Source organism: Ranitomeya variabilis, chromosome 2 (assembly GCF_051348905.1).
Source record: "Ranitomeya variabilis isolate aRanVar5 chromosome 2, aRanVar5.hap1, whole genome shotgun sequence".
Taxonomy (NCBI): Eukaryota; Metazoa; Chordata; class Amphibia; order Anura; family Dendrobatidae; genus Ranitomeya; species Ranitomeya variabilis.
This window is the reverse complement of record NC_135233.1, coordinates 574777867-574793477: the sequence shown is the minus strand read 5'-3', so window position 1 is coordinate 574793477 and position 15611 is coordinate 574777867. Positions and strand designations below refer to the sequence as shown.

The following is a 15611-nucleotide window of genomic DNA, read 5'->3' as shown; positions in this document are numbered from 1 at the left end:
GATTAGACAACAGCAATTTTTTCAAGTGTTTTTCTTATGTAAAAGTATTAAAAAAATATATAAAGTTGGTGTTACCCAAATTTTAAAGGGGGTTATCCAGTATTATTTTTTAATAATGTACCTAAGAACCAACAGGCTGGAAGTTGCTACCTATCTGTCTGTTCCCGGCGCCGATGTCTGCTGATACAGAGCGGTCACAGACCGCTCCTGCTGGTGATTCAGTGGCTTTTACTGATGTTATATCAACAAGAGGTTGATGTGCTGATTGACTGTCGGCTCCCCGCTGCTTGACTGTGGGAAGCCAGCTGTCAATCGGCATGACACCGGGAGTCATGGCCCTGTAGGGAGAGCAGCCTGGAAGAAGAGCAGCCCTGCTGATGTGGAGCATCTGAATCGCTGACAGGACCAGTCAATGGCAGGTAATTGCCTCTACCTGTTAGTTTTTAGGCACATGGAAAAAAAAAAAAAAATCTTCCTGGACAACTTCTTTAATGACCACTAGAATAAAATTAATGGGTCTGTCACCAGATTTCACAGCACAAAAGGTATGCATTATTAAATAGCTCTTAGACCTGATAAAGCTAACGTATTTACTTTCAAACTCCATGTCAGAATGGCCGAACCACCGTGATTATGAAGATGACCATTTTATGATTCCATCTATAGCGGAAAATAAATCACGAGTCAAAATGTATTCAAGTTCTTCCCATGCAGCCTGACTGACAGCTGCAGCTTGTACTGAACAGTGTGAGATCTCAGCAGGGAGGAGGGACACTGAGGAGCTGTCAGTCAGATAGAGAATGAAGTGAGCTCTCATAATGGAATATACAGTCATTCTGACACGGGTAAATACAGCATCATTATCAGGCCTAATAGATCTATTTCGATTGTTTTGTGAAATCTGTTATACCGCATAGGAAATGGGCGGCTTTTTTCAATCTCAAAAGTCAAAGTTGCTCAGGAGCCTTCTGTTTTTTATGCTAAGTTTTTATTCTTTTGAACTTTTTGTTATTATGGGAAATAGTTCTTTGCCTCCAGCTGTGTTTTTTCCGCTGTATAAATATGTAAAAAAAATATGTGCTGGATATATTATATGTATGTACTGTACATTTCATGCCTTGCAGATCTCTAGGAATGCCAGTGACCGATCATACCTATGAAGACTGCAGACTAATGTTAACCGCCAGAGATCTGACCTTACCTATGGAGGCCGGCCTTGTGGAATTCACAAAAATCAGCAGAAAGTTAAAGTGAGATACATAATTAATATGCACAATCATAGGAAGCCTTCTGACATCATATTATTATTTTTATTATTATTATTTTTTTTTTCATAAATTATCTACCATTATATAGGATTATTATTATTTAGATATGCAAAATAAGATTGATCAAAATGTATCCTCTTTAAAAAGGATCATATAGAAGTGTCGGAGGCTCTCACCCTATTTTTACCTAGCTGCAACTTTTCCAAGGGATAATGACGATCTTTTACATTTTCTATTTGATACTTGAACTTTTTAAGGAAATCTGACACAAGTTTTTGCCACCTAATCTGAGAACAGCATGATATAAAGAGGGAGACCTGGATTCCAGCGATGTGTCACTTACTGGGCTGCTTGTTTTGATAAAACAGTGATGTTATCACTACAGGACTAGCAACCGTGCCGCCAGGTAGTCCTCCATATTCATGAGCTCTATAAAACCTCACCCCCACTACTGATTGGTGCTTTCTGCCTATCCAGTCTACACAGCTGCCAATCAGAGTTGTGGGCAGGGTTATACAGGGATCAGCATTCAGAGCGGCAAAACTGCAGCAAGCAGCCCAGTAAGTGACATATCGTTGGGATCAGGGTCTCAACCGCTACATCTTGCTGTTATCACATGGGATAGCAAAAACCTGATGACACATTCCCTTTAAATAATTATATGGCTAAAAACTCTGAAACGTATTTTATAGAAATGTGTCCCGCTATGTTTGGCTGTATTTATAACTCTTATATATATATATATATATATTTTTTTTTAAGCTTAAAATGGGACAATTTTCAGAAACAGCTAGAGAAGTATGCATCTATCGCTGACCTATCAAAAGGAGGAAGAATTGGGATTGAAGAGTTTGCTGATCATCTTAAGCTGCCGGTTTCCGATGTACTAAAAGAGCTGTTTGCGCTGTTTGATCGGGTATGTATAATGTCCTATAACAGAGTAATGCATATAATGTCACCATTTAGGGAGGTAATTTTTGGACCCTAAAAATAACCACGTGGAAAATTATGTATTGATTATTTCCTATTGTACAATAGTCAGATCTAAGCTTCAAGGCCCCCATGGAAACAGTTAACGTAATGGTTAAAACATGTCTTTATCGTACACTCACGGTGTAATGCAGGCAGTGTGCTCCCTCTAGTGGTCTCAATGAAAACTGACTACAACCATGTTCATTTAGTTATGGGCAAAAGTTGTGAGACTGACACAATTTTAATTTTCACACCGTTTACTGCTTTGATGTTGTTAGATTTTAAGTCGACTGTTTCTGTGGTTACTGAAATACAATTCTCAGCATTTCATAAGTTATTAAACTTTTACTGACAAATACATTAAGTTTCTGCAAAGACTCAATGTCTACAGCGTTGTCCCTTATTTCTCAAGACTTTTTGTTCTTCATCCTGGTGGTTGTATATTGGCTTCTGGGCTAAATCCTGACTGATGATCCATTCTCCCCTATTCGGTGCTTGGAGTTTATCACAATTTCGGTATAATATTTGCGTCCCGCGTCTTGATGATTGACCACAGGTTCTCAATAAGCTTGAGATCTGGGGAGTTTGTGACCAAGGACCCAAAATGTCAATGTTTTGTTCATTGAGCCACTTAGTTATCACTTTTTGTCATGTGACGTGGCCTTCATTATGCTGGAGAAAACACCACATTGCTCCTGGATGGTTGGGAGAAGTTGTTCTTGGAGGATGTTTAGTGAGCCCCCTCCATGGATGAGAAGCCCCCACACATCAAGGGTCTCGGGTTGCTTCACTGATGGCACAATGCAGGACTTGGCTTTTCTTGTTTGGACAATCACTCTGATGCAGCAGTTGTGATACAATCGCAGTTTTCTCTGCTGCAGATATGTAACCCCGCCCACATCACTGATTGGCAGCTTTATGCACAGTGCACACAGAAAACAGCCAATCAGTGGTAGGGGCGTGTTTGGACTAGGAGGCACGAGCCATGTAGTCCTGTAGTGATAAACAAAGCCTAGTAAGTGACACATCGCCGTAGTCAGGGTCTCTGCCTCTACATCATGTTGCTCTCAGATTACATAGCAAAAACCTGCCGACAGATTCCCTGTAAGAAATATAACTGCAGGATTAGACTATAAAGGAATTGTGTCTGTTATCTTAAAGTCAGATACCATATTTTGCGGTTGATAAGATGCACCAGATTATAAGGCGCACTCCAAATTTTGGGGAGAAAAATAGGAAAAAAACTTGGTGGTGCTTCTTATAATCCATGCGTCTTAGAGCTCACCTCGGTGACGGCTGCAGTGGAGCGGGGTCCCAGGGTCACTGCTGACGGAGGCAAGAGCGAGGCGATGCTGTGGACCCCAGGCAGGAAGGAAGGGCTGTTCAGAACGGAGGTGCGACGCAGCAGGTCTTTGGTAGTGCGGGGGATCCTCTGACATTTTGTGAAAGCCCAGAGCCCCCACACATCCATGGTTTACATCGCGGTGGACTCTAGGAAAGTGGCTGCCGGAGGTGGTGCATGCGCAAATGGAGATATCGGCTTTCACAAAATGTTGGCATAGCCCCACACCATCGAAAACCTGCAGCGGTGCACTTCCGAACACCACCTGCTCCCAGCCTGTGGCCTGCAGCATTGCCCCACTCTTGCCTCCACAGCAGTGACCCTGGGACCCCGCTCCACTTCTGCCAGCAAGGTATATTTGAATTATAAGACGCATCCCCACATTCCTCCTTAATGTGGGGGGGGGGGGGGGGGGGAAAGTGCGTCTTGTAATCCAAAAATAAACCTGACAGTTGGGTATTGAAAATGAGTCACAAATGATGTCAAAAATGTTTTTAGCTCAATAGTTTTTCAATTTCTTCTCTTTTTTTTTTTTTTTTTTTGGTATAGGACAAAGATGGCACAATAGACTTCAGAGAGTATGTAATCGGCATAGCAATTCTCTGCAATCCTGCCAATTCGGAGGATACCATCCAAATGGCATTTAAGGTACAGAGATTTTATATTTCATAAGTCTGGTTGTGATTCTAGTTCCCAGCTATAAAACATAATTGACTTTAGGTGGATGCAGACTTGCCCATCTTGCCCCAAGTGCATATTTCTTTCTCGCCTCATTGGGGGACACAGGTAACCATGGGTGTATGCTGCTGTCACTAGGAGGCTGACACTATGCAAATAAAGAAGTAACTCCTCCCCGGCAGTATACACCCTCCGACAGGCACCAGGCAACTCAGTTTTTGCTTGGTGTCTGTAGGAGGCGGACCTGGATCTAACACCAGATCCGCATTTTTTACAGGGATTTGTTGTGTGTTATTAGCCTTTTCCCCTTTCTTTTTCAGACTCTTTCTTCAGGGTAACAGGGTGCAGTTTTCTCACCCTGTTTTCCCCACTTTTAGCGACTGAGAGAGCAGTGTGGTATCACCCACATCGCACCCTCTGGGACCCGCTGGGCAGGACTTTGTCCTCTGTCACCCTTTCGGGTGTTCAGGGTGACCTTCTTCTCGGTGGCCAGTCCTGCCCGTTTCCCCCAGAGCCGGCCCAAATGTATAGGCGAACTAGGCGGCCGCCTAGGGCGCCGACCCTAAGGGGGCGCCAGAGAAAAAATAGAAAAAATTATAAAAAAATCTTTTCAAAAGGCAAAAAGTTTTAGGGATGGAAAGAAAAGTGTACATAAATTTTTTTTAACCATAAATTTAAAAGAAAAACCGTTGAGCTTCAATTTACACACGGAAAGGAGGCGCTAAGTCGTTTGCATCGTCTGCTGACAAGTGTTTGATACCGCGCGTTTATTTTGCTCCTAAGTTTTCAAATGTTGGCAAAGCAAACAACCAAAAATGCACACTTAGCACACACTACACTAAGGGGGCTCCTGAGAGAAAAAAATATGTATACTTAACCCTCCGTCAGGAACAATGGATCTGACAGGCGCAGCTCTTCTACTTTCATTTCTCCCTTCTCACCAGATTTTCAGGAAAGCCCCTTCCTCTAGATAGTCTCTTGGCTCTAGCTGCTGTGTCTAAGCGAAATAAGGTGGGAAAGTAGAATTGATGCTCTGGCCCCCCTCCGTTACCAACTGAGCGAAGTCCGTGATGCCCTAATGGACATAGCAGAAAATATTAGTCTCACAGGAAGCTCTGGAAATGTCTCCCGGCTAGAAGCTCAAGGTCTTGCTAAACAAGTTGGAACCTTTTCTTTTGTTACATCTGTTCTAGTATGGTTCAACATTTTGTACGAAATCAATTTGACAAGTAAGTTACTTCAGTCAAAAGAATTCGATTTAGCTGCTGCTTCTCAACACCTTGACAAAACAAAGAAATATCTGCAATCATTAAGAAGCGATGAAGAGTTTGAGAAGCTGTTAGTTGATGCGAGGGAAATCGCAGAAGAGCTTGGCATACCAGCTAATTTTGAGTCAAGTTCTGCGCCAAAACGTTTAAAGAAAAAAACCAGACAGTTCTATTATGAAGGGAAAGATGAGCCCATAAGAGATGAGAAACAGTTTTAAAATTAACTTTTACGTTGCGATCTTAGATACTGCTATAAATTCAGTTGATGAGCGGTTCACTCAGCTGAAAGAAATGGAATTGAAATTTGGATTTTTGTACCACATCCGTTCACTTGAGGAAAAACCAAGCCAATTTATTCTGGATAAGTGTAAAGCTCTGGAAAAGTCTCTTACACACAACGAAGTAAAAGACATCGATGCCATAGAGCTATGTGGTGAACTGCAGGCAATGTCAAGACGTGTTCCAGAAGATTCATCACCAAAAGACGTTCTTGAACTTTTGCTTAAATCTGACTTGAAAGAAAGTGTCCCCAACCTGGTGGTGGCTCTAAGAATTCTTTTGACTCTGCCTGTGTCCGTGGCCTCAGGAGAGAGAAGCTTCTCAAAACTAAAGCTGATTAAAACATATTTAAGGGCAAATATGACGCAAGAGAGGTTGGTTGGGTTGGTAACAATTTCGATAGAATCTGAAGTTGCTAAACAAATTAATCTCGGTGACTTAGTGTCATCCTTTTAAAAAAAAAAAAAAAAAAAAAAAAAAGGCAAGGAAACAAAAATTTTAATTACCTATGTCGTTTTTGTTTTGTGTTATTGATTACTTTGTATATATTTGTCCTATACAACTCCTCAGAAGATTAAAGAGTTAGGAGAGAGTTAATTAATCATTGTTGTTGTGGTTTATTTTGCTCCTAAATTTATATCCCAAGTTTTCATCTACTGCCAAAAATAGTAGGGGCGCAACAAAATAGTTTCGCCTAGGGCGCTGTAATCTCTCGGGCCGGCCCTGGTTTCCCCTCCTCATCTCTCTCCTCGGAGATGGCTGAGAGGAAGACGGCGGTCACTTCCAGTGACCCTCTTCCCCTGGTTAGGGGTCGACGCCGTCTTCTGCGCCGCAGCTCCCGGTGCGGGAAGGAGGACTTCTTCCAGGACCCTCTACTCTTCCAGGGATCCTGATGCATTCCTCATCTCCAGGTAGGGAGCCTTCAAGCAACAGTCCACCCTGTCCGGCAAGCGATCTCCCAGATCTTACCCGGCTAGATGTGTTATACACTTTTCAAGGGCCTCCTGTTGATGATAAGGAAGGGGGCTGCAGTTTCAGGGACTGGGATGCGCAATCGCCGCGGGGGAAGACACGCTGGCATTTCCCTTTTTTTCATTCAAACCTGCGGGCACGCGCGCGCCCGCCATTTTTTTTCTCTCTCTCCCGGCTTCCTTCTCCATTCGGCGCTTACGTGCCCCCTTGTGGCGGCCTGCATTATTGCGGCCGGGAATTCAGCGCTTGGGGGCGTTTCTTATGCATCCCCCCTTCGGCGCTTGTGCATGCCCACAGCGTCACGCTGTCTCCGCGCTCTTTCCTCGTCTTCCTGCTTCCTATCAGCGTCTGCTCACCGTGTGGGACAAAGAATTCTCGGAAGAACACAGGAACAGACTCCTGCGGCTACCGCTGTCACTGTCCTTGAGCAGGCTCAGCGCTACTGCTCTCTTGGGCTCTACTCCTCCCGGCAGTATTTCTCCTCTCCTGGACAAGGTAATATCCACCTATGTCCGACCCCACCCCGGCCTTTGCCACTACGGCCATCCATTACGCCTGCGCTCTCTGCAAGAAAAAGTGGGCCTCAGGTCAGCCTTCCCCTTTCTGCCTGTCCTGCGTTCCTCCCACCATGTCAGCTCCCCTGGAAGCTCCTAGGTCCCAGGATGAGTGCACTCCCCTCCCCCGGAGTGGGCTGTTGCAATGTCTCATTCAGTGTCTGCCACCAGTGCCACGAACGCCTCACACAGCGATTCGCTCGCACCTGTCCTAGATCCTCACAGAGGCAGACCGGACAAAAGATACAGAAAAAGGGCCTTATCTAGATCCTCCTCCAGTTCCCCAGACCACATCGGGATTCCCCTATCTGCCCGTTCCCCTTCCTCACAGGCGGACCTCGGGTCTGACGTAACCTCTCAGTCGGAATCTGACTCGGATGCAGATCAGACTTCCGGAACACAGGATATGGTCGATAGCCTTATTTCAGCTATCATTCAGACGCTTGATCTTAAGGAGGATGAGGCAAGCTCTCAGGACGTCTCCGTTGCATTTAAACAGATTAAACGTCCCTCTAGGGTTTTTCCTAATCACAAGGAGTTTGACAACACTACCTCCACTCACTGGGAAAACCCTGGTAAGCGTTTCCCTGGCAGGAAACGGCTAGACGTGTTATACCTTTTTCACTCCGACCTGGTCTCCAAATGGTCCGAGTCTCCTAAGGTCGACCCGCCCGTGTCCAGGCTATCCTCAGACAGTTCTGTCTATCCCGGACGCGGCTTCCCTTAAGGACCCCACGGACAGACAGATCGAGGCGCTAGCAAAATCGGCATTTGAGGATTCCGGAGCCTCCCTTTGCCCTAGTTTCGCCTCGTCATGGGTAGCCAAGGCTGTATCAGCCTGGGCCAAGACCCTGCGCAGGGGCATTTTGGCCTCTGCTCCTACTGAGGAACTGTCTGATTTGGCGGATCACATTTCTCTTGCAGGAAAATACCTCATGAATGCTTCCCTTGATGCAGCGGCCTGCTCCACCAGGGCTAACGGCAACATTGTGGCCATTCGCCGGATTCTCTGGCTAAAGGCGTGGAACGCTGACCCCGCCTCTAAGAAATCGCTCACTAGTCTGCCCTTCCAGGGTTCCAGACTCTTCGGCACGCAGCTAGATCAAATGATCTTGGACGCTACGGGTGGTAAGAGTACCTCCTTACCCCAGTCCAAGCTGAAACGTCCCTTCAACAGGAGGGGCCCCCAGTCCTTTCGGTCCTTTACCACCTCAGGAAACCCCAACCAGGACCGTTCCTCCTCACAAGGGGACGGAAGAAAACCTTTCAGGCCTCCACCGCGCTGGAGAGCTAAGAGCCGCCCCGCAAAACCATCTGGATCTCGGGGCCACAGGTTTTCTAATAAATGACGGGTCGCCCCACCTGGAAATCCTTCCAGGGTGGGAGGCCGCCGCCTTCTGTTCTCAGAGGTTTGGCTTTCAGTAGTCGACGATGCCTGGGTCAGGGAGATCGTCACGTCAGGCTACAAAATAGAATTTTCTTCGCCCCCAGGAAGTCATTTCCTCCTCTCTCATCCTCCCAAACAGCCCTCTCATCTCACAGGGCTTCTACAGGCCGTCGATTCGCTCCTCGCCTCAGGAGTCGTAGTGCCGGTGCCTTATCGCGAGCAGTTTTCAGGTTTTTACTCAAACCTGTTCGTGGTTCCAAAAAAGGACGGCTCTCTCCGTCCGATTTTGGATCTCAAGCGATTGAACCGCCATCTACGGATTCGGCACTTAAGAATGGAATCTCTGTGCTCGGTGATCGCGTCCATGGAATCGGGAGAGTTTCTGAGCTCCGTGGACATTCGGCATGCGTAACTTCACGTTCCGATTTGCGTACAGCATCAGAGGTTCCTCTGGTTCACGATCCAAGAGCATCATTACCAGTTCACGGCCCTCGGGCTGGCGTCTGCTCCCAGTGTCTTTACGAAGGTCATGGCAGCTGTCATGGCCATTCTGCGCTCAAAAGGAATTTTGGTAATCCCATACCTCGACGACCTCTTGATCAAGGGCTCATCCCGTCGGGATTGCAGCCAGAGCCTCCAGCTTACCCTGGACACACTGGTTCGCCTCGGCTGGATAATCAACTACCAGAAGTCTTCCTTGGTTCCAACCCAGCGTCTGGAGTTCCTAGGCATGGAATAAGACACCTTTCAGGCTCAGTTCTTCCTCCCCAAGAAGAGCGCTAATGGGCCCGAACCCTCTGTCCCTCCGCCTCGTCATGAGGGTTCTGGGGAAAATGGTCGCTTCTATGGAAGCGGTCCCCTATGCTCAGTTCCACTCTCGTCCCCTCCAGCTGGCCCTTCTGTCTGCCTGGGACAGGAACCCGCTTTCCCTGGACCGTCCATTTCGCCTCTCTTCCAAGGTGAAGCAGTCTCTCTCTTGGTGGACGCTGTCCACCTCCATTCTGCACGGGAGGTCATATCTCCCTCCCCGCTGGCAGGTGATCACCACCGACGCCAGTCTCCAGGGTTGGGGAGCGGTCTTTCTCCACCTCACAGCCCAGGGCCGCTGGACTGCTCAGGGGGTGTGCCTACCTATCAACCTCTTGGAAATCAGAGCCATCTTCCTAGCCCTCATCCGCTGGCAGTCCCTCCTCTCGGGAAAGCCGGTCCGCATTCAGTTGGACAACGCCACAGCCGTGGCATACATAAACCACCAGGGAGGGACTCGCAACAGTCAAGTCATGACGGAAGTGGCAAAAATTCTCCGTTGGGCGGAGGGTCACGTTCCCTCTCTCAGCCGTCCACATTCCAGGGGTGGACAATTGGGAAACAGACTTTCTAAGTCGCCAGGGCATCATGGTGGGCGAGTGGTCTCTTCTTCCCGCAATCTTCAGGCAGATTTGCCAGCGGTGGGGCGTTCCAGTTGTTGACTTGATGGCCTCCCGGGCAAACCACAAGATCCCCCAGTACGTTTCCAGATGCCCTATCTGTTCCCGCCCCTCCCCTTGATCCCAAGGGTCGTAAAAAAGATCAAGACAGAAGGGGTCCCCGTTCTCTTGGTAGCTCCAGATTGGCCTCACAGGGCCTGGTATGCGGAGCTGGTGAACATGCTATCGGACGTTCCTTGGAGGCTTCCGGATCTTCTGGACCTTCTTTCGCAGGGGCCCCTCTTCCACCCGAATTCTCGGTCTCTGAATTTAATGGTATGGCCGTTGAGGCCGCGGTCCTGAAGAACGCGGGTTTTTCTCATAGCGTCATCCAGACTATGATAAGAGCGAGAAAAGCGGCTTCTTTGCGCACTTACCACAGATGTTGGAAGGCCTTTTTCCAGTGGTGTCAGGACAACAATCTGTTTCCTATGACCTTTTCCCTTCCTTCCATTCTCAGCTTCCTTCAAATGGGTCTAGATTCGGGTCTTTCTTTTACCGGATATGTCATTTAGCAGATCAGCTGTGATAAAGACCGCTAGGTCGAAACGCGTCGCTCGCCTTACTATGTGTATGATGCCGTCCCAGGAGTCGTCTCCTCATTTTAATATGTTGGATTAAACTTTTACATTTTATATGGAAGCTGGATCATCTCTTCATTTTGGATACTTGCTACGTCACGTCAGGACGGAGATCCGTGCTTTCTGCATTTCCTCGGTGTGCTGGCTCCCTGCCTTTGTCTCTATCCGGATTTACCTCGCCAGAACTGCCTCTTTTCGTCAGGCCGATCCTCTGTTCATCATCTCGGATGGGCGTCGAAAGGGACTCCCCGCCTCCAAGTCCACAATTGCTCGTTGCATCCGTTCGGCGGTTCTGGAGGCATACCGTGTCCAAGACAAACAGCTCCCTTCGGGGGTGAAAGCTCACTCTACCCGGGCTGTGGGAGCTTCCTGGGCAGTTCGTCACCAAGCTTCGGCCTCGCAGGTTTGCAAGGCCGCTACGTGGTCATCCATTCACACCTTTGTCAAATTCTACAAGGTGCATACTCAGGCTTCCGCGGATGCGAGCCTGGGTAGGAGGATACTCACCGGCCGACCTAACTCCTCTTTTTCTGCAGAATACCCACCCTAGGGACTGCTTTTGGACGTCCCATGGTTACCTGTGTCCCCCAATGAGGCGAGAAAGAAAGAGGGATTTTTGGTTCTTACCGTAAAATATCTTTCTTGGAGCCTTCATTGGGGGACACAGCACCCTCCCTTGAAGTTGTACCATGTTGGCCAACGGGCCGTTGTTGTGGGTTGGTACATAGGTTGAGTTTTTATATTACCTGTTCCTTCTACTGCTTTTGCACCAACTGAGTTGCCTGGTGCCTGTCGGAGGGTGTATACTGCCGGGGAGGAGTTACTTCTTCTTTATTTGCATAGTGTTAGCCTCCTAGTGACAGCAGCATACACCCATGGTTACCTATGTCCCCCAATGAAGGCTCCAAGAAAGATTTTACGGTAAGAACCAAAAATCTCTCTTTTGTTGTTTTGGTTGAAATTGATGAGACGAAATATACATTATTCTGTTTTATATAGTTGCATCAGTGATTAATGCAAAAATCCTAAAATCAAAACTGTGTTTGATGCATCCTGTGAATTTGGCAGCTTTGCAGGCAGCTGCCTGGCATTGGTGACTTCAGTTCAGCTGACTATTTATTTATTTATTTATTTATTTATTTTCTAAGTTATCCACTATCCAATGGATAGGAATAATTAGCTGATTGCTAGAGTTCTAACCTTGGGACCCCCATTGATTCTGAGAACAGGGCTTTGTCATCCAGTAGAAGGGGCTCTGAAGAAGTAGCTGAACACTGTACTTGGCTTTCTCTGCCAATCCCATAGACAATGAATGGAGTGGAGGCCTCTTCTCCATTCAAGACAGGGCCTTCATAAATGTAGTGGTTCTGGACCCCCATTTATGGGTTTCCTGATGGTCATAGTGGACAGATTTCCTAAAAACCTCCTTTAAGGGATTGATAAAACACTAGGGAGAAGGTAGCGCAAATAGGATCTTATCCGACAAACCATAACGGGTATTTTTGTCAGATTTTGCTAACCCGATCCATGGTATTACGCTTTAAGTCAATATTCAGCTGCTGTGGATCCACAGGTTCTCAAAACCAGTAAGTGCCAGGATCTGGAGAATTTGTGGATACCTCCCACGCTGCTGATTAATTGAAGATGTCAAATTACAGAAAATTATTATTAAACTTCCGTTTTTTTAGTCACAACCTAGGTAGCGCCTGGCTGTGGGTACTGAAACAGGGAACAATGTCTCTACAAGGGGCCTCTGGGACTAAAATAGGCAAGAACTCTGGGTATGAGGGTCATATTGACACATCAGTACCCCAAGGAAAATGCAGGCAATTGCAATTTCTCTTCATTCCTTTTGCTGTACCTGCTGCCAGGAACAAAATGCAAACTGTAATGCCAGGAAAGGAGCTGGTGTATTGTAAGGAAGATGGCGAAGGAGAATGCATAACCGGTTAGATTCTGTTCATCAGTTTGGTCGTGCATAAAATGGACACTCTTTGTAAGGATTGGTCCGATTGAAAGGGTTAAATGGAGTGGTACTGCGCCAAGTACATCGAAATGGACGGTTGCGGTACCGGATGCAGGACTAATGTCGCACATGAACACTCATTTCTTTGGAGCGTGCCAAGGTATCAGACACATGGCCACCCTGGGCACGTTTACAGGTCTTCCTACCCTGAGCTGACAACCTTATATGTGTCTTCGAGGGCTGTAAGTTCAGTCTAGGCATTTTTGTCTACAAGCGGATCGTGAAATATGCTCATGTGAACCCGGCGTTAACTCAGGAGAAGACCCAGGAAAGGTGATGTTTCCATACTACCCTCCACTTTGGTTAAGTGTCATTGCTCCTTACCCAGGATGTCCATCAGGAACAGTAGTATGGGGAGTTGTTCCTTCATTGCTGAGTTACTGCCAAGGTGGTAACACAAATAAACATTCATGGCTGGTGTAGGCATATATCCATCATAAAAGATGGAACCCTAAAAATAAGGTAGACGGGCTCCACGTGTTCTGTCCTAACTAGAGATGAGCGGTGTTCGAGTCGGACTGTTCGCCAATTTCAAATTCGAGCTGTTTTGGGCGGTGTTCGAGTCGTTCGACGAACCCGAACAATTTGCTTAAAATTCGGCTGTTCGAGTTTCTGTTCGATAACTGTTCGTTCACCAAAAGCCTAGCTTGATTTGCACATTAAAACTGTTTATCATTGTTAATGGACTGTTTCAGTGTATAGTGGGCGGGGGGGGGGGGGGGGCTAGATCTGTGCTGAAATAACGCCAATCTCCATTTTTTTTTTTTTCTTTCCCGCATTTACAGAGGGGCGGTGCAGTCTCTCAGCCTATCAGCAGTGCGCACACACACAGCAATGTGCATGTGATGCAGACAAGCAAGGGCATGTGTCATTGGCTGTGTATGTCACATGTCACTCCTTGCCCAATGAGAACCAGCCATTTGCCCCATCGTCACCATTTCCTCACTGCTGCAGTTTAGTGTTAGACGGCACCGCTGCTGCTGTGGGCGCTATACAGTCAGTCTTTTTTTGCCAGCGAATTTTCTGAGAGATAGGTTTAGGGAGTCAGGAGTTGGGACTAGTTGTAATATCAGCCCTTTTCAGGGTAGGTTACAGCAGTTCATAGCACTGTTTGCCAGACAGGTCTGAGCCAGTGCTGTGCAAGTGTTAGGCCATGTGCACACGTTCAGTATTTTTCGTGTTTTTTTCACGTTTTTTCACTAAAAAAAGTGAAAAAAACGCTAACATATGCCTCCTATTATTTACAGTGTATTCCGCATTTTTTGTGCAAATGTTGCATTTTTTCCGCCAATAAATTGCATCGCGGAAAAAAACAGCAACATGTTCATTAAAAATGCGGAATTGCGGGGATTCCGCACACCTAGGAGTGCATTGATCTGCTTACTTCCCGCATGGGGCTGTGCACACCATGCGGGAAGTAAGCAGATTATGTGCGGTTGGTACCCAGGGTGGAGGAAAGGAGACTCTCCTCCACGGACTGGGCACCATATAATTGGTCAAAAAAAAAGAAGTAAAATAAAAAATAGTGATATACTCACCTTCGATGGCCCCCGGAGTCTTTCTGCCTCTCCGGTGCATGCTGCCGCTTCGGTTCCTATAGCTGGTGTGCGGTGAAGGACCTGCGATGACGTCGCTGTCTTGTGATTGGTCGTGAGACCGGTCATGTGACCGCTCACGTGACCGCGACGTCATCGAAGGTCCTGAACCACACTGTTGTGAATTCCGCTCTTGGGCTCCCTCCGGTGGTTGTAAGTGGCACTTTTGTGAGTTCTGCTCTTGGGCTCCCTCCGGTGGTTGTAAGTGGCACTTTTGTGAGTTCTGCTCTTGGGCTCCCTCCGGTGGATTTAAGTGGAACTGCTGCTCCTTGGATTTAGCAGTCAGCAGCTGCTTCCACTAATCGTCTATTCTGGCTCGGCTATTTATCCTGGCTCTATCCTTCAGCTAGTGCCAGTTGTCAATGGTTCCTGCTTGGATTCACATCTCTCTTGGATTTCCCTGATATTCTGACCAGTTCAGCAAAGATAAGTCCTTGCTTTGTTCTTTTGCTTTCCACTTGTTGTGGACTTAATCGTTCAGCACATTCTATGTTTTTTTTCTAGTCCAGCTTGTCAGTATGGATTTATTCAGTTAAGCTGGAAGCTCTGGGAAGCAGATTTACCCTCCGCACCTTTAGTCAGGTGTGGAGATTTTTGTAAACTCTGTGGTGGATTTTTCTAGTTTTTAATACTGACCGCACAGCATTCTGTCCTGTCTATCTATCTATCTAGCTAGATTGGCCTCCTTTGCTACATCCTAGTTTCATTCTGTGTATGTCATTTCCCTCTCCACTCACAGTCAATATTTGTGGGGGGCTGTCTGTCCTTTGGGAATTTTCTCTGAGGCAAGATAGCTTTCCTGTTTCTATCTTTAGGGGTAGTTAGTCCTCCGGCTGTGACGAGGTGTCTAGGGAGTGACAGGAACATCCCACGGCTACTTCTAGTGTTGTGTTAAGCTCAGGAACTGCGGTCAGTACAGGTACCACCTCCTCCAGAGCACGTCCCATGTTGCTCCTAAACCACCAGTTCATAACCCCACACCATCTATAGGAACGGATGCCGCTGAGGATATCGGCTGTCTGCAGAGGGTGAGTATAACCATTTTTTTTATTTTTTTTTATTATTTTTAAACATTCTATCTTTTACTATTGATGCTGCATAGGCAGCATCTATAGTAAAAAGTTGGTCACACTTGTCAAACACTATGTTTGACAAGTGTGACCAACCTGTCAGTCAGTTTTCCAAGCGATGCTACAGATCGCTTGGAAAACTTTAGTATTCTG

At 46.8% G+C, this 15611-nt stretch overlaps 1 protein-coding gene across 1 annotated transcript in view; it reads left to right on the top strand.

The window, feature by feature from the left end:
- Positions 1-15611, top strand: part of LPCAT2 (lysophosphatidylcholine acyltransferase 2) — an 86998-nt gene that overhangs the window by 56860 nt on the left and 14527 nt on the right. Inside the window, exons 11-13 of the mRNA XM_077288260.1 lie at positions 1125-1250; positions 2031-2184; positions 4132-4230. Coding sequence (XP_077144375.1) covers positions 1125-1250; positions 2031-2184; positions 4132-4230 — 379 coding nt within the window. The remainder of the gene's footprint in view (positions 1-1124; positions 1251-2030; positions 2185-4131; positions 4231-15611) is intronic.